Source organism: Aptenodytes patagonicus, chromosome Z (assembly GCF_965638725.1).
Source record: "Aptenodytes patagonicus chromosome Z, bAptPat1.pri.cur, whole genome shotgun sequence".
NCBI classification, from domain to species: Eukaryota; Metazoa; Chordata; class Aves; order Sphenisciformes; family Spheniscidae; genus Aptenodytes; species Aptenodytes patagonicus.
Genome location: NC_134982.1, coordinates 36,776,794 through 36,801,878, shown reverse-complemented (window position 1 = coordinate 36,801,878; position 25,085 = coordinate 36,776,794). Strand labels below are relative to the sequence as shown.

Sequence of the window (25,085 nt, the reverse complement as noted above, 5' to 3'; positions counted from 1 at the left end):
CCAGCCTGGAAACAGAGTCTCAGTGGTGAGAAACAGTGGTAGCTGTACTCCCCTGGAGACTTTGAGAAGCTGGAAACAAGCCACTAGGCTGCCTTTTTCACATTAAAAAGTGAAGAATATGTTGGGAATATGGGGTTGGGAAGGGGTAGTGAGGGCACTTCCTCTCATGAAGGATGATTGTTTTTAACACATTCTAGTCTGATTTGTATGGTTTTGTCTCTTTGAGAAGTAGATCTTGCTCAGCTGAAGAACGTAAAATTTGAACTCCTTTTGTCAGCTTATTCCAAAGGCTTGTGCTTTGGCACATGGCTCATCTTTTTCCTGTTCCTGTTTTGGCCTTTCCTGCTCTCAGAGCACACCTACATCTAAGATGAGGAGCGAGCTATTCCAGCAGCACAGATGAGAAAAGGACCATGGGAAAACTAAGCATGGCTAGTGATTTCTTCTTTATTTAATAAAAATTAGGTTGCTGTCTCTGCTTCCAAGGTTCTGAGGTTCTTTATTTCAAATAAAACTTTGTTTTACCCTTGGGTGTACCTGTTGAGAGGTACTATTTTTCCTTCTGACCACCTATTCAAGGTAAGGATGTGTACTCCAATTTTATATTACCTATATTGTTCTGAGATGGCTGATTTTTATTGTTCACATTTTTCCATTTCTTACTTGGCTTCCTAGAGCTTGCTTCATTCATCCGTTTGAGCCCCTTAGTTGACTGTGACCAAGTTTGAAAGTGGGGTAGATAAAAAAAAAAAAGTGGCTTAAGTCTTTATTGGTTTCCTGGAGGGGAAAAGGAAGTGAATGTAATGTGTTCCAATTAAACTTTCTTATTTAATGTTCATTTTGGTTAATCAGTGTGGTGTTCCTCCTCAGGGTGAGGGATAAAAGATACAGGGGATATGGGAAAAGGTGGGGTTACTGTGGAAAACGTCAGATGCCTCTTAGGGAGGCAGAGCTGACAGCTAAACTTCTGGGAGAGCGAAGTAACTATGAAGTGAAACTGTTTGTATGTTATAATTTGCCTTTACTTCTCTTTTCTGTGTTTTTTTTTGGGGGTGAGTGGTGAAGTGGTGATATGTATTTTGTATATAGATGGAAGAAAAAGCAGAACAAAGAGGAAGAGTCAGCTTTTTTCTTAAGGTTTTCTTTTTTCTTTGTATATTGAACTGCTGCAATTCTGTTATGGAAAGCAGCATCTAATATCTTTTAATGAAGCCTTTACTTTGAGCAGTGGAAGTTACTGTCCTTATGGGTACAGCTGTCTTGGTAATTGTAGCTAAAAGGTTGCCATCCGCTGTATGGAAAGACTGCTCTACTTCATACATAAACTTAAAGGGGGATAGATTGCTTCTTGTAGTTCTAGTAAATCTGTGTGAGAATTACGACTTTGTGGAAACACGTTTGTTTCTGCAAATGTATGTTCCTCCTTTGTTGACATTTTGGTGCCAGTATACTTGGAAAAACCTCTAGACCTGATGGGCTTGTTGGAACTGCTAGAGGTAAATGACTTGGCTTGGATAAAGGTTCTTGTTGGGCCCCTCTCTTGGCAAAGAGGTTGCATGTTGAAAGAGAAAAAGAACTTAATTGCTTCTTGGCAGACCACGTGTGACATAGCAGCATGGACCAGGATGACTCAACATATGAGTAGGTGATAAGCATGTATGATCTTATGCCTCCTGTCTTGTTAAGTAAGTTTCCTATAGCTTACCTAATCAAAAGGACTTGCAATAGCAAGGAAAGTTTCAAATAAGTAATAGGGCATTCTCTTCCTGTGTGGCACCAGCACAGAAGGTGGAGATAGAATCATAGTTGCTGGTGACAGGCCGGCAGGAATACAGCTTGACAGACCACATTTATCTGGTGGGCAGTGATTTTCACACATGCTGTTTCTTCTGGGTTAAAAGAAGCAATATTATACTTGAGGGAGCAGAAATGGTGGATCACTGCTCTCATTTTGAAAAGAGAGCAAAATCGTGCAACTAAAGACCTGAGAGTCGGCTTTGAGGTGGATCTGTGCTGCTGTTGATGTGTGTTCTAGTTAGAGCCTCGATGTGTCCAAGACCCTTGTGCCATAGGTGGTCAGGTGCCTGCTTAGATGGTCAGAAATGTGAGAATTTGTGCGAACGCTAAAAATGTCATCTTCTGCTTTTTTTAAGCCCTCTCAGGTTCAAAAAACATTTCAGCAAAGTCAATAGTAAGTAAATATCACAGACCTTTGGACTTATGCCCAAACACCAGGTGCTAAAAGCAAGATTTTCTTACCAAGTAAGTGAAGACTTGCCTGTCATCTTATTCTGGAGTAAGGAAGCAACACTGTTACCACACAGTAAGGCTTGACAATCTAATACCTCAGACGTAGCAGCAGTGATATTTTTTGTTATGATGCGGTGAGTGTATCATGTTTTTATTCCACTTCTCTTATGCATTCACTGTGCAACACAGTAATAAGTAAACTTTGCAAGCCGGTGTTTGGGTGTGCAGTACTGCTTTGATTTCTTCTCGTCCCCAGGAGCCAGCATCACAGGCACTCTTGCTCTTCAGAAATCCTCTTGTTGAAGGATGTACAAGGACAGCATGTTGTCAAAACAGAGGGTAGGTTTGGAGGAAACCTGTTTCTGAAGACAGTAATTTCTGTGTCTGGCACCTATTGGCAGTACTGGTTGTTCTAAGAAGTGTAGTGTTTAGTAGGTGAGTAGTAATACTTGGCTGTAACTAGTAGTAGGTGGCCAGAAGAAAGAAGAAATATTCTATTAGCTTTAGTTGAGGTAAGTGTGATTATAAAGGTAGAATATGTCACACTGGCTTTTATTTTCGCCAAGAAATAATGGACTAGGAAGAAGATGTTTTATCTGGGTTCTCTCCCTTAGCACTGTTAATACCCAATCGAGTGGGGCAGCTAGCTAAACTTGTTCTCTGTCGTGTTTTATTTTTTTTTCTTTTCTGCAAACTTAGTAAGCTTCCAGGGCTGGAGCAAATTACTATTTTCATTTTTTTTTAAAAGAAGTATGAATAGTAATTCACTGTTAAATGGCTACTCTGAGGTCCTGTGGCAAAACCTGAGCTTGCTGCTGAAAATATTGCGGAGATGTAGAGTTAGCAGTTGTGGCTTTGGTAAAGAGGCTTTTTAGATGAGGCAAGCTTACGCAGATCTTTAGGGTTCTTGTAGCTCACCTGGCTAGACGGTGCTGAAGAAACATGTCAAAAACTGAAGTATTCCACGTTCTCTACAAAACTCTTTCCCACTTTACTTTGGGGAGATGATAACCTGTCGTGAAAACAGTTACAAATAATGACTTTAAAGAGTCATAGTACATGAAGTGAAGCTTAAGTGCGTCTTGACTTCTTTTTAAATAAACTGTAGCATAGCTGAATACTTCATGAAGTACAGTTAGTTAGGGCCTTCCCAGCAAGAAAAATATTTTGAAAAGTAATCCTATTGACTGCATTGAGGGAGAACGGGGGGGAGGGGGTGTTTGAGCCATTTTAATCTAATTATTACATTATTATATCCTTACATCTTTATCATATATTAACCATGTTAATTATTATGTTCTTTGTCAAGGGAAGTGTGAAAAGCATAGGAACTAAACTTTGGAGACAAACCAGTTTAGCTAAATTTAAGTGTGTGACTTGGACCAGAGGAGGAGCTTTAAGGTAAGACTCAGTGGCTTAAATGTAGTATTAAAGAATATCTAAATCTGTGCCTTGTTCAGATGGAGAATCTTAACATGAAAATCATGTGCAACTCTGGAAAATCCAGTTAAACATACCTGCCTGTGTACTACTACCACCAAAGTAGCTGGCTCTGTTAAGCTGTGTTCTACTGAGCTTAAGCAAAGTGTCTCTAAAACCTTGGGAAAGAGAGATTCAGCAGCAGCTCAGTGTCTGTGTCTTTTAATGTAATTTGGATTAAAGAGCTATATATGGCTATAGCTCCCTCTATCAGTGGAAAATATGGGGTAGCTCATGGCCAGTCACTTCTAGAAGGTGGAATGATTAGTCTGACACTTTCCCAAAATGCTGCAACTTCTGCTATATGTGAACTATGTAAATTCAAGTCATGCTGAGTAGAAGGGATGGCACAAGTTGTGTAGTTAAGTTTCAGAGTAAACATATTTCTCAGTAAGTGAACACTAAAGGAGTGTTAAGGTCCAAGTAAAAAAGAAATACTGTGGTGGGCTGTTTGGAATTCCGTTTTGCTTATTTGAATGGTGGGATTTTTATCTTCCATTTGAGTTGATTAAGTAATATGTTCGGAGTGGAAGTGCAAAGTAAATGCAAGTTGTCCCAACTTTGTACTTTTTTGGCAGGACGCTATACTTCTGTTTCCAGTTCACAATGTCACAAATCAGGTCCCAGGTAGGAGGATCCTCCTGGAAGTCATGCTCTGTATTTATTTTCTTCTGCAGTTCAGAGTTCTACCGTGGAGGACTCCTTCTAACCGCTTTCTGAATTAGCGCTTGTTGTAAGTTTGTACATTGGAGTAGTCAAAGAGTGAGCTTGCAGCTTTAAGTAGTGATGTGCCTGAGTGAAGTGTAGGATGCTCGTGTCTCTAACAGAAAGTAGGCAAGTACTTGCTGGAGAGACTGTACAGCTCTGTGTCCATGGTGCCTTGCTTTTGGGGTTTCATGCTGAATCAACTAAGTCACTCAGTTTACAGGTGTGTCATCAAAGGTAACTGCACTGGCACAACTGAAGGAGTACTAAAAAAAGAGCGTGGGGACAAGGACTAGAGATTGGGTAGCAGGAAGGGGCTTATGTGCTTTCTCTGAATGGTTTGAGTTGCAACCATGGGATGTAGTTTATAGTCCATTTTAGCTAGTTCCTCTACAGAAAGCAGCCCCACTGGGCCAATGGGATTTGTGCAGTTGCCTTGAATTCCTGTCAGTGTTTGTGTGTTCATGTTCCTCCGGTGGAGCAGAGACGGGAGCTCACCTGGCATCCCTGAAAGAGCTCACTTTTCCAGTGTTGTTAACATTTTGGGCTGGTTTTGCTTTTTTTTTTTTTTAAACCCATGAAACTTTTCTGGTGTGTGTTGCTTTGTGTTTGTAGAAGTCTTCTGCTGTTAAAAGGACAGTGCAAGAAGGGGAAGCTGAGGTTACATCTTTTGATGGCAACCCAGGATACAGGGCTTGCCTTCTCAGTTGTCTCTGAAGCACGCTCCTCGTGTCCTTGACTGAAATCAAAGACAAAGCTTTGTGTTTGGTCTTTTGTGTCTGTTTTAGCTTTGGTCTGTACTGTAGGGGCAATAGAGCATGCAGGTTTATGCTGGGAAGGTAAACTTCATATGAGTTTTGTATCTGTGTAGATCATAACCTTGCAGTAGCAGTTGGTCTCTTTAGATTATGTAGGCAAGTTCTGGAAACTACTGAACTTCAGTTTTAATAGTTGCAGAAATTGGCCTAAATTGTATCTTTCTTACTTTGAAATCTTGCCTTTTTGGTAAGTGTTTTTTGCATGGTCTGAAGAAGTAATTAAAAAGTCACATGTGAAACTTTAAAAAATTTTGCAACAGCCTTCACAAATTAATAAAAACTTTCTAGTATATAATGACCGTGGGCTATAGTGAAAATGGATACGGATACCAGCAATGGGCAGAGATCAGTTCTGACATAAATAGTTCCCTGGCAGCCTGGAATAATTGTCTGGCTGATACTTCTCCTTCCATAGTTAAAAGAGGTACTCTCTGCCTTGTGTAACGTGTTCGTCTTTTCTGGTTTTGTGTCTCTGGGTGCTGACGGGAGGAAGTGGTGTGCAGAGGTTCAGTGCTTTGGATTGGACCGTGCGGTCATGTGGGATTTCCTTTTGCACAGTGTGAGTCATGATGGCCAGTTCACCGGACACTTGCTGCAGTGTGGGCTTGGTGTAAAGGAATCAATGCTCTGATTGCCCGTGAGTACGCAATGCAAAGCACCAAAAGAGGGCTATAACCCTCTCAGGAGGAGGAGGGAGTGTGTGTGCATGAGTGGTTGCCTAGAGGCATTGACATACTGTAACCTTAGATTTGTGGTAAAGTGACCCTTTGGGCAGAAGAAGTGACCAATCTGGTAACAACTGTATATTTACTCTGTCCTTATTATTGCACTCCAGCTAGGACTTCCAAAGGCTGTAAGTTCCTCGTGACATCAGTAAGCTGTACAGGGAGTGTGCATGTGGTGGGGGAACTGCACCTTTCTGACAAGCTTCAGTGTGTAAGTAAACATTACGACTTCTATATGGGGAAATGCATGCTGCTTTCAGTGCACCTGTGTAGTCTATGCAGTGTGTCTCTTCTGGATCCTGCAGCTGCCCTGCAGTGCCTGAGGAAATACCATGCTCCGTTTGGGGATAGACGGGATGAAGAATTAAAGTAGGGGGAGTCTTGACTGACGAAGGAAAGCCACAGACACTTGACAGGTTAACAAAACTTAAGGGGGACATTAATAGGTTAACTCTTACTTTACGCTAATGAAATTTGAAGGTGTGTTTAATTGTGATTTTTTTTTTTTTTTTTTTTTGGTAAGGGTTATCCTCATAAGTTCAGATGAGAATGTGTTCTCTTTGTGTTTGTCTGTAAGTAGCCTAGGAAGAACTAACACTTCAGCTTACTGCCTGGTTAAGTCAAGATCTGATTCTGCTTAGTATAATTTAATGTGACACTTGGTCTGAATGTGACACTGTATTTCTGCGTTAGGTGTTTGTCTGTCTCTCTTTCTGGTGGAAAGACAACAAACTCTCTAGAACACAGGTATAAATCAGCTAATAATTAGTTAATTTTATACCAGTAATGAAGTTAAGTTGCTGTGTCCTTAAAAGGATGCTTTTCTATTAATGAAAAAAATCTGATTGTTTCTGGGAGAGATGGAAGGTGGCCTGTGTCTGTCTTGCACTGGGGGAACAAGCTGTGCTCTGGACAAAAGTCATTGCTTTAATCCCATATTGCAGACACTTCTAACTGTAGATAATGTTGGCTTCTAAAGCTCTGCTGTTTTGTTATTGCAGTTAGTACTGCTGGTGGATCAGAAGATACCTGTAGAGACTTTCAAGTTTCGAAATGAGAACAACATTATTGTAAATAGGGTTGTGGAATTACTGTTATTGCAGTAAGACCTTCTTTTAAAGAAAATGAACCAGTTAAGAAAAGTCACTTAAATTGCTTTTCGCTATAAAATAGAACTTTGTGGTGCTAAATGTGCAGCAACTGCTCTTGCATTCTGTACAAATGAGTAACCAGCTGTGTAGTCAAGAGGATGTTTAACCTGAGGGAGAGAGGGGGAGATTAATACCCAAGATGCTCATATTAATGTCCCTTTCATATTTTTCTTTTTTTGATTAGTTATAGGCAAAGCTGGCACTGAATCATCTTTAATATGAGGTAAACATGTTTTGTTCCCCAGCTTGGGGTCATCTCTGAAAAGTATTAATATCAGCAGTTCCAAGGTGGTGCCTCTGTAATGAGACTTATTTAGGATTGTTGATTACATTGTAATTGGTAAGTGTTCTGGAATGTTGCCAAAATATCCCTCTAGGGGAACTGTAATTTGTAAGAGATGATGCTTTTGTCTGGGTAAGTCTGTAGTAGTGCATGGTGAACCTGTTACATAATTAGGATTTTTCTTGGTAGATTTAGAAATCTATGGAAGTAGTGAGTATCGAGCATCTTTGTTTGAAATTGCCTGGGAAAGTTCAGGACAACACAATGTGCTCTTCCTCTTAGCTATTTATAATTTACCCTTTTTCCTTTTCTGGGCAGTGGTCCCCACTGTGTCTACTTCTTATGCTGAGTCAAGGCTGACTCTCAACGTCTAATTGCAGCTTGACTTACACTATGTCTTTCTGTTTGATCCATCCTGATACGTGTGAGATTCTTCTTTTTTTTAAAAACGACAAAATTATGTCAATTTTTTTTTTTTTTGGTTGGAGTTTTTTGTCTTCAACATGGTACATTGTGTGACAAACAGGTACATTGTGGGGTGAGGACAGAGAGGCCGGAACTGCAGTTTTGCTGATTCCTGCTGAAAGCCACCCATGCTTAACATTAACTTGATTGTGGAATTAGAGACCTCATCAAAGCTTGGAAACTGTTGTATGCTAACAAGAGATCTTTGCTGGGGAAGGGCTTGGAAATTTACTAAATGCATTTAAATCTCAACCTCAAATACTTTTTTTAGCATAGTTTTTTTTTCTAAAAAAGCACCACCAAACAGTGACAAACCTTTTATGCCCAGGACTGACAGAACTGGATGCTAACTCCTGTGATGATGAGAACATATTATTAGTAATTCTGATACTTTTTTTTTAAAATGTATCTAATGACAAACTGATGGAAAACACTGATACTCTTCTTGCTTGTACTTTCGTAGGTGACTGTTTCTCTTTGTGGTACAAGCACACTTGATGTTCTACTTCAGAGACCTCACATTCTGTTCAGAAGTGCTATTGGTGTGTCACGACACTAAGATAAAACTGCAAGCTTCTTATTGTTACTTAAAAAGAAATTATTTGAGTCTTGTTCTTTAAGCGGCTTCCAGTTGTATCAAATACCAGGCAACAATAATGGAACTGTCTGTGAAGTATGTGAATGCTCTAGCAACAGCACTCCCTTATGCTGGTCACGCAGTCCTTTTTTACAGCAGATTGTAGTATAGCTGTGACTTGAGCAGTTCTTATTTTCCTGGTTGGACTAATCTGTGTGTGGTTTTTTTTTTTTTAAAACCCATAAAGTGCATTGTTGTGTGACTTGAGATGAGAAGTCTGTGGAAGTATGACAACTGAAGTTGCATTTAAATGAGATCTTTAGAAAACCTCCTTGTATAAGCTATGAAATTCTTCATGGTAGATGAGACATCACTTGTCCTGAAAAAAATTATACTGGAAGAGTTCCAAAGCCTACAGCCATGGCATCAAGCATTACGCCATCAAAGCATAGCTGATACCCTTTCATCTAGTGAAAGTGATGGCATTTGTTTCTCTTTTGAGCACTGGAATTGGGGAAAAAAATCAATGATTGATTCTTTGTTATGGCAAGCAGGTATTTTGGAAAGATGGTCTTCAGCATAACTCTCAAGTTGGTTCATGGCTTTTACAAGACCAGAGAAAAGATTTTTTTTTTTTTTAATGCAGTTTGTAGAGTCTTTTTGACTTCCCACACTTGTTTATTACAAGATTAAGCCTTGCCTGTCAAGAAATATGCACGTTTCCATACTGCTTGAAGGGTAGAGCTGTTCTTACTTTTTGCTCCTACCACATGTTTTGACTGGTGGCTTAAAACCTTTGAAATGGTCTTGATTTATAATCCGTTACAGCATTAGATAGTTGTGTTTACTACCTTCTCAATGCTTTTTGTTTTACCTCCCAGTTCTTTAGCCCCCTGTTCTTGAGTACTGGTTGGTTGTAGTTTTTTGCTGTCTCTAATGTTGATCACCTGGGTCAACAGCTCAGTTCAGGTACAGCTAACAGCACTCCCACTAAAATGTATGTATTCAATTGGGGGAGGAATAATTTCTTGTCTTTGGTTCTGAATAAACCTGAATAAAACTTGACATCTAAGGATTTAAGATTTTTGAAATGTTCGTTCAGTAGCTAATACTTATGCTTACTAATGAACTTTGCAGGGCAAAAATAGAAGTTGTAGCATTCAAATAATGAAAGAAACAGCAATGGAAAATATTTTTACTTGCCATAAAATAACTGCCAGACAGTTTGGTCAATGGTCATGGTGGCAACATATCTAATGTGCAAGCAGAAAGCGGGTAAAGTTAACTGTATACTGTTTCCCATCCAAGGCCGTTTGTATGGAACAAGTGATTTAAGGCACTTGTTTTCTTTCTCATTCACTTCTCTCTGCTTTTCCAACTGATGGAGAATCATTTTCAGTCAGCAAACTGAAAATCTTTCAATAGTGGATTGGAGACCTTGCTACATTGGCTGTTGTGGCTTCCAATTCTGCTACAGTGTAAAGTGCTACACTTTTTTTGAGTGTCCCCCTGTAACATAATGCATAAGGCAGCCTAGATGAAAACTGTCAGGTTTTGCCTCATCATCCATATCAGGAACACTGAAATATGGGAATAAAGGTGGGAAGGTTAGGTGAGACTGCTGAACAGATCTACTGTCGTGAGAGTGGAAGAATCGGGGTTCTCCAGCTCCAAAAAGAGCACAGATGTGTTGTCTGGTGTTTGTCAAATGGATCTTCCAACTGTGGTTTTCTTTCCTCTTCACGGTAACTTTTATTTTATTTGACAGGTTTTGTTGACTCAAATGAGTGCAAGTGGGCATCTTACCTCCTTATGCACTAGGATCGTATCTCTTGAAGTGATTCTGTTAGCAGCAAACTGTAGTGATCCTTTGTCTAGACTGAGCTGAAGTTTCTGTGAAGGTTAGCCGTCATGGAAAGTTAAACTTGATAAGAGATGGCCAGTTCTGGACTAGAGTGGGTGAAATGTCACTAGCTGTGAAATATTAACTTTGCCAGAATTGATAAGACCAAGTTTTTTGATTTGAGTCGCAGGGAGGCTAGTGACTTTCAAGTTGCTCATGCCTTGGCTGTGTACAAACAAGTTAAGAGAGTAAACGTTCGTTCTGTTTCTGATGCTCTCTACCTAATGCCTTACTTTCAGTTAGTGTCTGAAAGTACCCTCTGCTTGTGTCTCTGAAACCTCTCATTGTGTCTTTACCTCTTCTACTGAATGAAAAAAATTAACTGAATAGTCTATTTGGAAGCTGTTAGAAGTTTGCTAAATGTTTGTTGCTATCCAGATGACTGGAAGCAGGAAACTCTTTACCAGCTTTGTCTTTCAACAGTGGTATCTCATCCATGCTGTGTCCAGTGTCCTGGAAAATACAGATGTACGTAGTACTTATTGGTTATGGTTATGTGTCGGAAGAATTAGGTCTAGAAAGATGTAATAAGGGTCTTGCCAACTTTATAGACATAATAAATGGCATACTAAAGTTCCTTTTGATTTTAATGGGATTTTCTGTGAAATGATTGAATGATGACACTGAAGTTTTTATAAAAACTTTAAGGAGCTTGACACAAATTTTTTGCAAGACTCGGAGGCGTGTCTGCTGCAAGAGGAATTAATTTGATTGAATATTCTTTCTTACGGCTAGAAATGACAAGCTTACAGTGTCTTCCCTTGTGTAGTGTCTCTTTTGAGAAGAATGGTTGTGTGTTGCCTCTCCCTTCCCAGTCTCCTTAGTAGCCTTCACATTCTTCTCAAATCACTCTTCTTACAGTATGAAAAGGAAGATGTATCCAGCCAAGGTGCATCGGTTTCTATTTGGCTTTCAGTTTAGAATTGCTTGGCAATCAGTGTTGTCCAATGAAATTGATCAAGAATAGTGACATACGCAATCTCTGCAGAGATTTTCAATGAGGAGTGTACTTTGGCGCATTTGTACTGGACTGGGAACTCCTGATTGAGTGTGTGGTTTGTTTGTTTTGTTGTGTGGGGGTTTTTTTGTGGTTTTTTTTTTTTCCCTGGTGCCACTCGCAAATATAAACCTACATGACACTCCTTTGGACTCAAGGGTTTCCAAGGGGGTGTGTGTGTGAGACAGACAGGAAAGATGGTCAACTAACTTAAAAATGAAGGAAAAAGCTTTATTGCAGCAATGATGCTACCCTATTCCTCTGGCTCTTAGAAGTGCTCTTTGTGTAAAAACAACTGCATGTCAAATAGCAGGAAGGTGCCAGTGTAAACAGTAAGGGAAGCCAGCTTGGTATTCAGCCAACTTTAGCTGAAATTGTACTCTTGCTTTTATGTGCAAAATATTGGATATGAATCTGAACATGAATAACTGTTGACAGCCGCCATTTGCAAGTCAATTAAAGTGAAGTATATTGCCATCCTTTACTTGCTGAGTACGTAACTGGATCTGCTTATTTCCACTTTTCAGTCATGAGGGAGAGGTGTCGTTTAAAACAGCACAAGCTCAGTCAATTCTGTTCAGAGCAAGCAAGACTGATGTCAGTTTACTAAAGTGTGACTGCCTTGTGCCCCGTCATTAGAGGTAGGTTCAGAAAAGCCTTCATCTTGTTGCTCCCTCTGGTATATAACTGGTCCAACCCACAACGACTGACATTGCTGAATGTAATTCCTTCAGTTGATGTTCATTCTCAGTCCTGCCCTGGTTTATACAGTGTGGCTGGTACGCTGTTTAAGAGTAATTGTCCAGCTTGCATGCAGCTGAAGGCAAAGTAGGAATTGTCCACTTTTTAAAACATGTTGATTAGTTGCACTTAATTATGGCAGGCACTTTCACTACAAACATCTGTTCTCTATAAAAAATGGCGGGTGGATTTTTTAAGACTCAATATTCATATGTCTTCTGGTAATTTTGGGGTGACCAGCTGCATTGAAAGGCCACTGCTTTCAAGACTAATGGAGAAACCTTTGTTCTTGTGGGTACTGACATTTAATTTTTGAGCTAAATGACACTGAAGTTTGTTTGGACTGCTAACTGTTCAGCAACTCTTTAGTTAACCAAATTTCTAGTAAAGCAGGGTTCTACCTTACTAACTCCTGTTTTCTTTTTGGGGTGTAGGTTGTTTGTGGGTTTTTTTGTTTGTTTGTTTGTTTTTTTTTTGTTAAAGCATGGCCCCTGACGAAGTCACCCACATTAGTAAAGATCTTGAATGTGGCATACTGTTCTGCGTGGATGAGATTGAATAAGTAAGTCTGAACTACCAAGCTTGATCTTTGGCTTCGACAGCTGAGGTTCTTCATCTGCAGTGGAAAAAATCTAGCAAAACACAGCTCCTCCAAAACAGCCATCAATCAGTCCACTCAGCTCTCTGGAAAAACACTGATATTTTATGCAAATATTCTTGAGAACAATTTTTAAAAAGCAGATGCATTCTATTTATAGTTCAAACTAATAAGTTTGAAATAATAAGTAAGCACAAAAATATGTGCATTTTTTCCCTTTAGAGAAGTGAATTTCATTTTTTAGTTTTCATGTAAAAATTCGTTGTACCGAGTAGAACAGAACTTGTGCATTTCAATTCAGTTCTTGCTGTGTCAAGGCTATTTCTGTCTCTGTGAAGGGGACATCATTTTCCTCTTTTATAATAGCTACATTGCCTCCTTCCCCTTTGACCTGAGTGTTTTTCATGTGTTTCTGTTCCTAGGCTATGAATTGTTAATACCAGGATCTGGTGTCACAGTGGCAACTAAAGTGTGTGTAGGTGACAGAGAAGAAGGGTTGGGGATGTATTCTCCTCCCTCTACTTCCCCCAGTTGTTTCTCTGCCAAGACAACATCGAAATGCCTTTTCTCTCATGTTTCCTTTTTTTTGACAATAAGCATTAAGATGTAGTTTAATTCCCAGGTTACTTTTCTTTTCTGCTAGTTTGTAAAGTGGACTGCTCTTTTCTGTAAGATATGGCTATGTTGTCATGAAGTAGTTGTCTAATGAAGTTGTATCTAGAAAGTTGTGATTTTTAAGCTCTTAATAGTGCAAAGTACTGTCGGTTCTGAATAAGTATTAGGAATTGAAAAGCATCTATGTTTTTGAAATGAAAAGAAATATGAATGTTATTTGGCTCATCAAAATGCTAATTCTTTACATCAATACTTTATGAATTGGCTCAAGATAACTGATACATTAGCTTCTGAGTCCTGCTGTAATGCTGGGAATTACTTTCTCTCTTAACATCTGGAAAAATACGCAGACCTAGGTAATGTTTTCTCATGCCACTGCCCATTTGAGCAACAGTTGAATTCTGTCCTTATGTGACACAGTCATCTGATTGTTAGTATGCAGGAAAGGTGTCCATAACAGATTATGTTTCATAGGTCAAGTTCTCAGAATTGCTTGTCTTTTTTTAGTTCGTGCAGGTTCTGTCTGAAGTTTGTAGATGTGTGTAGACATGTTACCTGACTTCTCTTAGTGCAGATGAGTAAAACCCCCCAGTTTCCTTAGCTGAATGTATTTTTAACTGAGCAGTATTACAAGCTGAGCTTTCACAACTTTAGACCAGTGAGCTTGCACTGTTGTTCATCTCCATCATTCTTTTTTGTGAAGCAGTCATTTCTGATACTTGATGCTTCAGTGGAGTGGTTTGGGGGGTGGGGGGTAGGTGTTGGTTAAAGCAACAAAATCAAATCCATGTAATCTGTGGAAAAAATATTTTGTGTTACAGGGAGGATGAGCATATTTTGCTGGGAAAGCGCAGTATTCAGAAACTACTTAAAAAGAAATCTATACATACATTACTGTTTTGATTCTATGAAAGGGATTCTGACAGTAAATTCGATAGTGTGAAAGCATCTTTGGCTCAAGTCATAGCCTATGAGTTGATTTGAACAAATTCTCCATAGAGTAATGTCAGAACTACAGATAATTGCTCCTTGTGTAACAAAAGCCATCAGTTTTGTGAAACTTGGCTGGTGTCAAACCTAGTAATTTGTGCTTAGCTGAACTGTAATGCTGTGTTCTTTTCAGACTCTTAATTTGGAGACATGAAAGACAGTGTCCATGGTTATTCTCACTGGTGTGCTCCAGTAGTTAGCGCTTTGCTTGAAAAATGTGAATTTGACGCAGCAGAAAAAAGGCATGATGTTTACAAGAAACCAAAGAGGTTTTGCCTGGTACTGATTTTGTTTCTGTGAGTTTGTTTATGTGAGTCAGAGATAGTAAGTACTTCTGCTGTCCTGCATTCGATGGATCAAAAAGACTGAACTTTGAACTAGCTCTTACAGTAAGTCGTGTTCTACCTCTTGAACTATTTTCATGGGATCTTTTCTGTTATCTTACATACTTACCAACATTCAAGAAGGCTGAACTCTAGGAAGGTACAAAATTTTACAGTTTTTATCCTCTTGGTGTTGGACGCTAAAACTTTGTTTTCTACTGTTTACAGATTAATTTAAGGATCACACTAGCGACAGGAATTCGTATTGAATTTCTTGTCAAAATGACCTTTCAGTCTTTCTTGGGATTGTTGCTTTCCATAATAGAACCTCAACCTGTGTGTATGATTTCTTTGATTTTTACATGTGCATCTCCTCATTTGAGACTGACTTACTCAGTGATCCCAGTCACTTAAAGGGAGTGTAATTTTTGTTATTCTGATTTGTATTCCACTAATTCTTTATGGCTGAGCATTTCATTAGCATTATGTTCATTTCGAGAGTATTGATTAAAAATTGTATTGAACAAAAGAAGCCTTGGAGAAATTCTGTTAGAAACAATTTAATTACGGTCTTCCACTGACAACTGCTTTTCCTCTTGTTTGTTCAGCTAATTCTTAATGTAATGTATGTTATGTTAAGATACCTTTTAAAAACTAGATCAGCATAGCATGTAAAAAAAAAAAGGGCTTGTCAAGTCTGAAGTGTTTGTCCTTCCAGTTCCTTCAACCAAGAGTGGTTTTTAGTATACTCAAATAACCATTTTTTTTAAACTGTGTCAATTTTGCTGTAATTCTTTGTTAATTAAATATAATTTTTGTGGGGTTTTTGTTTGGATTTTTTGTGGTTTTTTTGTGGTGTTTTTTGTTTTGTTATTTTTTCCTGAGATTGGTGTCATGTTAAGCAGTTTATAGTAACAGAGGTCTTTCAGTTACTTGTTGCTTGCTGTGATGCTAGCTCTAGGCTATTCTAGCACTTCTTTGGCTGAAGTTTCAGAGTCTACTTGAAAGACTAAGAAAATCTCAATATTTTTATAATGCAAATGCGAAATGCTTGAGTAGAGAACTGACAGTGGACTTGTGCAGCTACATGGGAGCATGGCTGACTCCATCTGGGAGTTCTGCTAATTTTGTTGCTGTTCACTCAGGAGATTTTCCAGCTTCTATTAGTAGTTCTCAGTTCAGTCAAGTCAACTAAGGGGATAGACGATATGTTGTCCTTTTGTATCCTTGAGTAATATTCTTAGAAGCTTGCCTATTGCTATAACATCCAGTAAGTTTTAAATGCCCAGTGATTTTTAAGTTATCACTCCTGTGGGCCTGGAGTTTAAAGTTTTTAGCCACTAGTTTCTTTGAATAATTTTTAATGTAGCCTTGGCTAAGGAGAAATGAATATTTACAAAGTTGCATAATAGGAAAGGGGAAAAAAAGTGTATGTACTTAGATTTTGTTCAAAATACATATTTTTTTAAATATTCTGTCCCATTTGGTAATAAAACTGTGTGGTGACTGACTTATAGAAACTGTCTGGAAACTGGTTCTGTTGTAGAAACAAAGATCATATGGAAGGCCTCTCTCCCGTAGTCTCAGTGCATAGTATGAGTGTTGTAGATCAGTTTCTTCTTATACCTCCCCCATTCTCTTCCCACAGTCACATTTTTTTCCTGTATTCAATATTAACAAGGAAAAAGATTTAGTCCATACTCCCACATACAATGGATATGCTATTGCCCTTTCATCTGGGTCTGGACAGCTTTAGTCAGAGGGAATAGGGTGCATTTTCCCTTATTTTTTTAGAAAGCTGCTTCTGAGCTTGTCAACTAAGTTATATTTAAACTCACTAAAGTCCTGTGAGATGAATCCCTATAAAGATTGATAATTTTCATGTGAACGCAGTGCAAGGTGTGTTATCCTTCCTGTTGTGTTGAGAAATTTTAGACCTCTCAGTGAAGCCTCTTTCTCTTTATGTAGAATCCAGCCACTGACTTCCAAACTGGCGACTGTGCTTCCCATGGGCAGGTGCAGGCACAAAGTATGCAGGGCAGCATGGCTACTGGCAGAGGCTGGGTTTGCTGTGCATTGTTTTCACCTAGCATTGATTTTTTTTTTTTTTTTTTTTTGAGGGGAAGGATGGTATGGGGCTGAATTACAGAAGACAAAAGAGGACAAAAATAATTAGATGTGCCCATACTTGAATAGAAATTTGGACAAAAGCATCAGGACTAAAAGCATCAGGTCTAAAAGCATCTTAAAGTTTATCTGCTTGCTAAATATGTAACTGTCTTCATAGATTCCCGTGCTTTGCAATATGTTAATATGTGGGCTTTCCAGGGAGGGGAGTTACTGTTAAGTTTATGGTTCTTCAAATCTTTCCTTAAAACTGTGCTCTATTTAGTACCTAGAAAATAAATCTGAGAGGTAAATGTGGTATAGCAACAGTATTTAGTTGATAATAATACTGGCTAGTATTATTTCACCATTATCTTGTGTGGTCTCATTTGCCTGTTGAATCAATGTGCAGTCTTAGTCATGTTATGTTGATATTTTTGAGATAAGGTGGGTTTTTTTTCCCTTGCCCAATCTAGTATGGACTCCAAATTATGGCTAGTGTTCCTAGATACTATTGGTCTTAGTTTTCTGAAGTTATGTTGTTATCAGTGCGGAGAATCTAGATGGTTAATACCTTACTTGGTAATCATACCTTGTCATAAATCTGGATTTTAAAGGAATAGTTTAGATTGACCAAGTTTGCCTACTTTGAAAAGACCAAGTGTTTAAACGCTTAGCTTGACAAAACAATTAGCAAACTTAAGACAATAATTTACAAAGAGTCACAGGATATAGTCTAAAAGTTGCTTAAAGTTAAATGACTTACGATGAATGTGGAAGAAAGGAGTTCACTTTTGATGCTAGGATTTCTGTAATAATCAAGGCAAGCGGTTGTTTCCGCTTTCTACCAGTGTATTAAAACAAAAGTACAGTCACTGATAAACGTCCTATAGTAGTTTAAGGGTCTCACTTGCATGTTGTTTTTCATGAGACTTTATAGGTGAACTGTGGTCTGCTGTGAATGGTTTCTGCTCTCATTGCTAAAGAGTACGGGAACTTTGGTCAGTTTTCCTGCATTAATACACTGCGTCCTTTTATGTCTCTGTCTGACTTCCTTGGATTTGCAAAACATTAATATCTCTAAGTTGTGTAAACTTAACTCTTTTCAAACCTGCTCATATCTTGAAAATGATGCATCAAAACCATGTGAAATAGTACAATAATCAACCAGCAAAAAATGAAGATGATGTAATTCAAGAAAAATTATTTTGAGACAACTTTTTTTTTGTCAAATCTTGTGCCAGTTTTTTCCCAAACTTGTGGAAAAGTCTGAATCGGTTTTTGTCATGCCATCTAGTGGCAGTTTCACTTACATTCATGTGTTTTAAATTCTTGGATTGATGTGTTCTCTGGAAAAGGTAGAATAAAAATCTGTGGGTTGCAGCATTAGCCAGCATTATGTACAGAGACACGGTTGTTAACTGTTTCTCTTGATACCGACTTCCATGTTAATATATTTCTTTTTTTTGAGTAGAATATCTGAAAAAAAGCTCTGTTGCCCTTTTTGTGGATTTAACTGCAGTTTGTGTTTCCTGAAGATTTCTGCTGAATGTCTGTGGCTGTTATAACAAGGACATACTGGAGCAGGACCTTTGGGGCTTGCTGCAGGATGGACCTGAGTCAGGTGAAGTAAATGAATGCAGGACTGCATTAACCTCAGTCTAAGTCTCTCCAGCCATGTAAATAAAAAAAATCGTATTCCTATGCTAACACTGCTAAAGTGTAGAGGTCACAAATATGGCTGGTTTAGTTGCACGTGACTTTAGGCTTGAAGGAACTTGTGTGCAGGCTGTCATCGTTGCTAAGTAAAACTATTTAGCTTGAATTAAGTAATCTGCTTTGCTGTAGACTGGAATGGACAAGCACCTCTGGAAATCGGTTATGGCATTTCAGCTGTATCAGCTGGAAGTTGCGGTGTTGGGATGAGCAGTTGAAGATGGGAACTTTACGAGGCTTTAACCAAATGTGCAAGAATGTGTCTGTCCATGTTTTTGGGCTGCTTCTGTACTCTGAAGAATGGATAAACTTTATCAATCACTTGATTTTTTTTTTTTAATTGACATAATATATATTATAATACAAGAAAGCTTGTATTTATATGCATACCTATACACGTGTGTGTATTATACAGCTTGAAGTCTTCAAGATGTTCTGTATTTTACGTAACACTTCACTATTAATTTTTTTTCTCTTCTTGAACAGGCTTAATTTACAAGTAAATTTTAACAGACTACTGGAGAAAAGTGAATATGTTCTGAGTACTTCTGAAACCGTTTTATATCTTGGTAGGAACGTGATGAATCCCAGAACTTGATCTGGGAGGAGCTGTTCTGGGTACTTCAATTGCAGTCTTTTCCCTTACATTTTAGGATGATACAACTTTTTTTGCTGTAATAGGCATGGAATGGAGTAGAAAATGGCTATGCTTCTCTTCTAGTGCCTTCAACTTTCTTCTATATATAGGGAATCTGTGAGAGTCTGTAGGGCCAACTACAGATTTGTATGAGACAGTTAAGGAAATGAGAATAAGATGTCAAATTGAATGCCTTCTAATACCTGTTTTGCATGCAGTGGGAATGGGAAGGCATGGAGAACTTCAGAAATATGATGCCTTTTTAATTTTTTTAGCACAGAAGGAAGTGACCTTCAGAAATGTTGTTTTTAGCTCCCTTGAGGAATCTCTTGAGAGACCATGATTATTCCCTATGCTTTGGTATGTGGGAAATATACCAAGTATACCAAGCTTGTACTTCATCTTCTAAATGTTTAGACATGCATTTGACCAGTGTGAATAGCAGGGAACAGAATTCAGTAGGAGCCAGGCAGAGGAGGCCCTTATCTAGACAGAGTGCGAATTATCTTTCCCTTTCTTCTTGTACATAGCTGCTGCTCTCAGGTTTGAAAAAGCAGGCAAGAGGTTCACGTCACAGATAATTTTACATCTTGGTGTAAATTTCTGATTGTTACTCTTCTTTATAAGTACTTGACAGGTAAAAGTACCTTGACTTTTGCTTGTCAAGTTTGTTCTCATAGGAAAAACGGAGGTGTGCCTAAAAAGCTGTCAGTGTGTTCTGTTTATTTTGCTGAATTTCTCCTCGTCTCTAGAAGTGGCTCAAGGAAGCAAACAGTCTTCAGAGAAGCTCTTTATTAGAAGACTGATGACTTCTATCAGTGTCTGGGTTGAGATATGGGTAACAAGATTTCTGTTCAGGATGTTTTGTTCCTGTTGGTTTGTGTCCAGCTTTTCAAAACTCAGTTCAGCTCTCCTCACATCAGGCTTCATTTTATTGGCTGCTTCTGTGTTGATTACTGTATTCTTCACAGTAGGTCTTGTTCTGCCTACTGTAGTATTGTCAGCCAGTAAATTTAGCTTGAAAGAGAGCATTTGGGCAGTCTGTTAATATTTCTTTAAATACATTCATGTTACTCCTTGGCAGTGGCAGCTGCAGGCAATAAAGAACATGCAATTGCAGTAGTTCAAAACTGATGTAGTAGCATATTCTATCTGTGAAGGACGATGAAAGTCCTGTCCTTTTGCCACAGTTTGTTTTTTTTCCTGAACAGAAATTTTTCCTCAGTTAAAAATGCAAGTAAAGTAACATTTTCTGGAGGGTGGATCACAGTCATGTAGCATATTGCTGAATTTGTCCTGTGGCAGAGAAACAGTATCTAATGCATCATTATAATGTTTGATTATTTATCAGTTGCATTTTCTGGTGAGTGCTGAGAAATGCAAAATTCATGAAGCATAGGTCTGTCTTCTGAAGTATTACTGAATGTTAGCTTCAATCTCATGTTACCATACTTAAGCTAAATACCACTAAAACACTAATCCTCCACCTCACTGCCAGTGAGTCGAACAATATTCCAAGTGTGTGCATTGTCTTAACTGAGTGGACAGCCTTGAAATAAGCTGCAATTGTTTTAGCAAGGCACTTAAGTTGTTTCTTTTATTAGTGTTGGGTTTGGTTTGAAAACTTCTTTTGGAAGGTTTGATGCAAGCACTGTAGTGCTTGTGTCATTGGTGGTTACATACCCTGAGAATGCTGTGTGAGATTTGTATTATCTTACTCCTTTACACACCAAATTCCTGGGATTTGTTAAAAATTGGAACAATCTGTTCCATCATGCTTCCAGTTTTTCTGGTGGAAAGAGCAGAAAGGACAGTCATAAATAGGAAATAGTTTCTTTTAGAGGAGTGACTGAGTAAGGTAGCAGTCTTTGGCTTGGAAAAGAGATGATTTGGATGATATAACAAAGGTTTTCAAAATCCTAAGTGTCAAGGTAAGAGCAAGCAGGAATTGATTGTTCACTGTCCTCCAGTTCAAAAGCTAGGGACTGTTAAAGAAAGGTAGTAGGAGCCAGGTTCAAGTAGAAATGATTATTTAGCAGAAAATGGGTAGCAGACTTGTGAAATTCCTTACTAAGGTTATGACCTCATGAATAAAAAAAAGTCTACATGGGATCAAGGGGAGACTGGACCGGTACTTGGAACAGAGATCTACTGAAAATCACCAGATGGAAAAACCACATCAAGGCCTGGAATTCCCTGAACTGCTGAAGGCTGGAAAGTGTGGGGTGGAGAGAAGTATGTAGGAGGGAGGGCTGCTTGCCCTGTTGTCTCTGCTACACACTTCTACAGACCAATTTTGAAAACTGGATACAGAAATAGATGACCCTTGAGCTGAACCATTCTGCCCATATTTACATTTGTGCATCTCTTCCTTTATTTTAATTTGAAATTTGAACCTGGGTGGAAAGAGGTTTGAATGTAGGTGGACAGAGACATCCTCCAGATGTTTGGACCAAGCTGTTTGCATAACTGCTACTAATGTGTGATCTGGCTGTATATGCATGCTATCTGTAATGCATCTTGGACCTAGTATATATACTCTGGCCAACCTGCATATCAGCTATATGCTTAGAACACTTCATTTTTTTTTTTTTTATTTTTTTTTAATGTGTAGATATACTGGTCAGCTAGTGCATCCTGGATACGTCAGATGTGCTGCACAAACTCCTGAGGCATAAGTCTGTATTGCCTTCTGTGATATATATGGTGGAAGTCCATATATATCTGTCTGAAAAGGAAGAGGTCTTTGGTTTAACTTAACTGTAGTCTGATGTGGTAGGCCCATAGGAAATGTATCTGTTTGGGTAATGATTTGCACTGAAAGCGTAATAAAAAGCCAGTAGACTGAATATTGTGATTATTACTGTATGTTGCAGAATTAAGTGCTATCTGGTAATGGTAACTTTCTGCTGTTCCAAAACATGCACATTTGATTGAAACAGGTTTTTTTCTTTTGCAGGAAAATTTTGAAGATGCCTTTGAAAACATCCCTGTGTAAGTAGAATTTTTTTTAAAATGTGTATGTTTTTATTAAAACTATTTATACAGCAATGAAATACTGCATGCACACCATTCCAGGGAAGCTTCATTTTATATGCACTGACTACATTCACATTTTCCAGAATAGTTAAGGTCCCCAAGAGTTGAGAAATGGAAGTGTAATTAGGTTGATACATGTGATGAAGTATTTGTCAACAAATGTGAAAGTTGTAAAGAATTAAAAATAGCAAATTTAGTAACTTTTAGTTACATACTGATGGCTCTAGACACTTCTGCATTGTGAAAAATGATAGCTCAGCATTAGTGAAAAAACTTTGGATCACACATTATGCAAGACCATCTAAGGAAGATTTTCAAATGGAAATTGCTATACCTCATAATGTACTGCTGCACAGATGTTTTTTCCCTAATGAAGTGAGATACAGTCACTTCTCTGGCATTAGATTTCATGCTGAAGCAACACCTTACTTAAACTGTGATGGAAACAGATGATGCTGTTCGTAAGTGGTTTTAGTTTTTCTGTAGGATTTTATTGCATTTTTGTGCCATGCAGCACATGAGAAGGAGACTCCTAGTGATATCCTCAGATTGCTAAAACACTTCTAGACCCAGTAGCAGTAGCTTTGGACTGAATTTAATTGCCAAAATCTCCATGGCCTTGGCAAACTATACTTCACAGATTTGCCAGACGCTCTATTTGTATCTTATGTAGAGTAGTAAGGTCTGCTTTCTAAGTAAAACTGTAGTTGAAAAATCAAACATACAGCTACCTGAGACTCAAAAGGAAGGAAATAAGAATCTGATATATTTATGTTGAGAACTTTTCATGTTAATGATTACTTTTTCTTCCTTTGACTCCCTAGCAGTTGCTGTATGAACAGATAACTTCTCTCTCTGGCCCTTGCTTCTCTTGGGATAGGGAAGAAAGTGACTCTGTAATATTTACTTTATGAGAATATTTATCCAACACTCATTCCTTCTATGAGAAGATTGTTTTATTGTTTTTATTGATATCTGAGCTGGGCATGGATGTTTATCATTGGCATATAGAGCTTTGATTTGTTCTTCCCAAGTCTCTCTTTTGTGATCATAGCTGTCATACAGAGACACTTTTTAGTTGTAGAAGTTAGACTGCTGTTAGTTTATTCTGGCTGGTATTGCTTCTGTCTGTAATAACCATTATGTAGAAAAGTAAATGCGGGATGATGGAGAGAATATTAGTGGGACAGAAATTGTGTTGTTACTTGATGTCTCTAGTTGAACAGTTGTCACTGTGGTTGCTGTCCTTGTCCACTGGCCAAAAATACTATGGCTGTGCTGTTATATTGTTGACTGATTCTGGTACATGTGTATTCTAAAACTAACTTTCCACTTGTTCAGGTTTCACAGTCTTTAGTTCAGCCTGTTTCAGTAACGTGGGACCACCCACAGGTTCTTGTTTGGATGGTCTTGCACAAGCCTAGGAGAAAGCACAGTGTGAGTAACTGCATTCCTTGAGCTCTTACTCATTGTTGCGGACAGAGTGAGACTGCACTGCACTTGTAAGAGAGAGAAGCAACAATACACTTTATTGATAGAAAACAGTGAGTTAAAGTGTGAGTTAACAAAGTTCAATGGTAAATGCGACCGAACAAGATTCAATGGCAAGGTACACTTGATTATTTACTGCATAGAGGACAGTGTCAGACAAATCTGTCAGGGAGACCCTCCTGTTGAGTCATGACGTTCAGAAAGGACCCCCTTGCTTTCTAAACTCCTTCTCAGAGAGGAGTGTAGGCGCAGCTGGATCCAATCCTAGTCCCAGACTTGGTCAACGGTTTATGTCTAAAGGATTACATATGCACAATTAATCCTTTACATCACTTAGCTAGGGCTTCAAAGTTTACCACGCTGTTAGTCACTTGCCCAGTATCTGTTGCGGCAAGGAATCTCTCAACCTTGAGGAGTAACCTTGAGAGGCGTCCCTACTCAAGGGGAGATCCCGCTGTGCAGCCCACTGCCGTGCAGGAGAGCTCAACGAGCCCTGGGCTGTCCATTATTTATAGAGTAAGGTGATTGACTTATAGTCATATTTGCATACCAGCAAGTCGTTTGGCTCACTGCTCCAGACAGCCCTTGGCTACTGTGTTGCCATCCTTCCCCAAAGTCCAGCATAAGCTGGATGCAGCCACCATGACCCCCACCAGTGGTCGTTGCTTATGCCGGGGCCCGGGGGGGAGCACAACGCCACACTCATCCCTGCACGTGTCCTCATGACCTACTTACCTCTCCCTTCACCCAACTGCATCTGTGTCCTCCTTACTCCTGGATGGTCAACGAGTAGCTTGATTTTTCAGCAGGCCAACAAAACAGAAAATCAAGTATTATACTGTAGTCTTTCCCTCAGTAGGTACCCTTCAGGTATTCTGCACTGTCTAGATATTTACTTTTGTCTCAAGTCCACTGCTTCTCTGTCAAATTTGGCTGATTGAAACTGGCCAATCGGTTAAAATATTAAGAGCACGGGGACACGAGTGGAGAGTTGGCATAATTGTGTATGTTGTTTCCTTTGAAAACGAGGTTCATAGAGAGGCAGTTCAGTTTGTAAGTGTTTGAGCAGTAAGAGTAGGATAATCTCAGGTGGAATACTTGCTGCTGATGACTTGCTCTGTGTTTAGACAATTAGCTACTCTGTAGTTATGGAAATTACATAGAAATGTGCATATTATTTTGTATCTGGGCAGGATTCTTCACTTGATTAGACTCTCTCCTTTCTCAAATTCTTCAGAAGTTACAGCTATTTAAAAAAAAGTGCCTAAGGAACTGAAAAAACCCAAACCTTGGGACTTTTTGTGGAAGTCTTAAATCTTATCTTCCATGAAACTCTTTGATTGTAATTTTCAAATGACACTGGTAGCTCACCTGAGGGGAAGCCTTTCCCAAATCTAGTGCCACACTGGTTATTCTTGACCTTTCCCTGTCTAGAATTAATGGTAGTTTTTTCTATTAATAATACAGTAGTAGAAA

At 38.8% G+C, this 25,085-nt stretch overlaps 1 protein-coding gene across 1 annotated transcript in view; it reads left to right on the top strand.

The window, feature by feature from the left end:
• TTC39B (tetratricopeptide repeat domain 39B) overlaps positions 1–25,085 on the top strand; it is an 83,694-nt gene that overhangs the window by 4,008 nt on the left and 54,601 nt on the right. Inside the window, exon 2 of the mRNA XM_076363397.1 lies at positions 22,039–22,073. Within this exon, the coding sequence (XP_076219512.1) occupies positions 22,039–22,073 (35 nt within the window). The remainder of the gene's footprint in view (positions 1–22,038; positions 22,074–25,085) is intronic.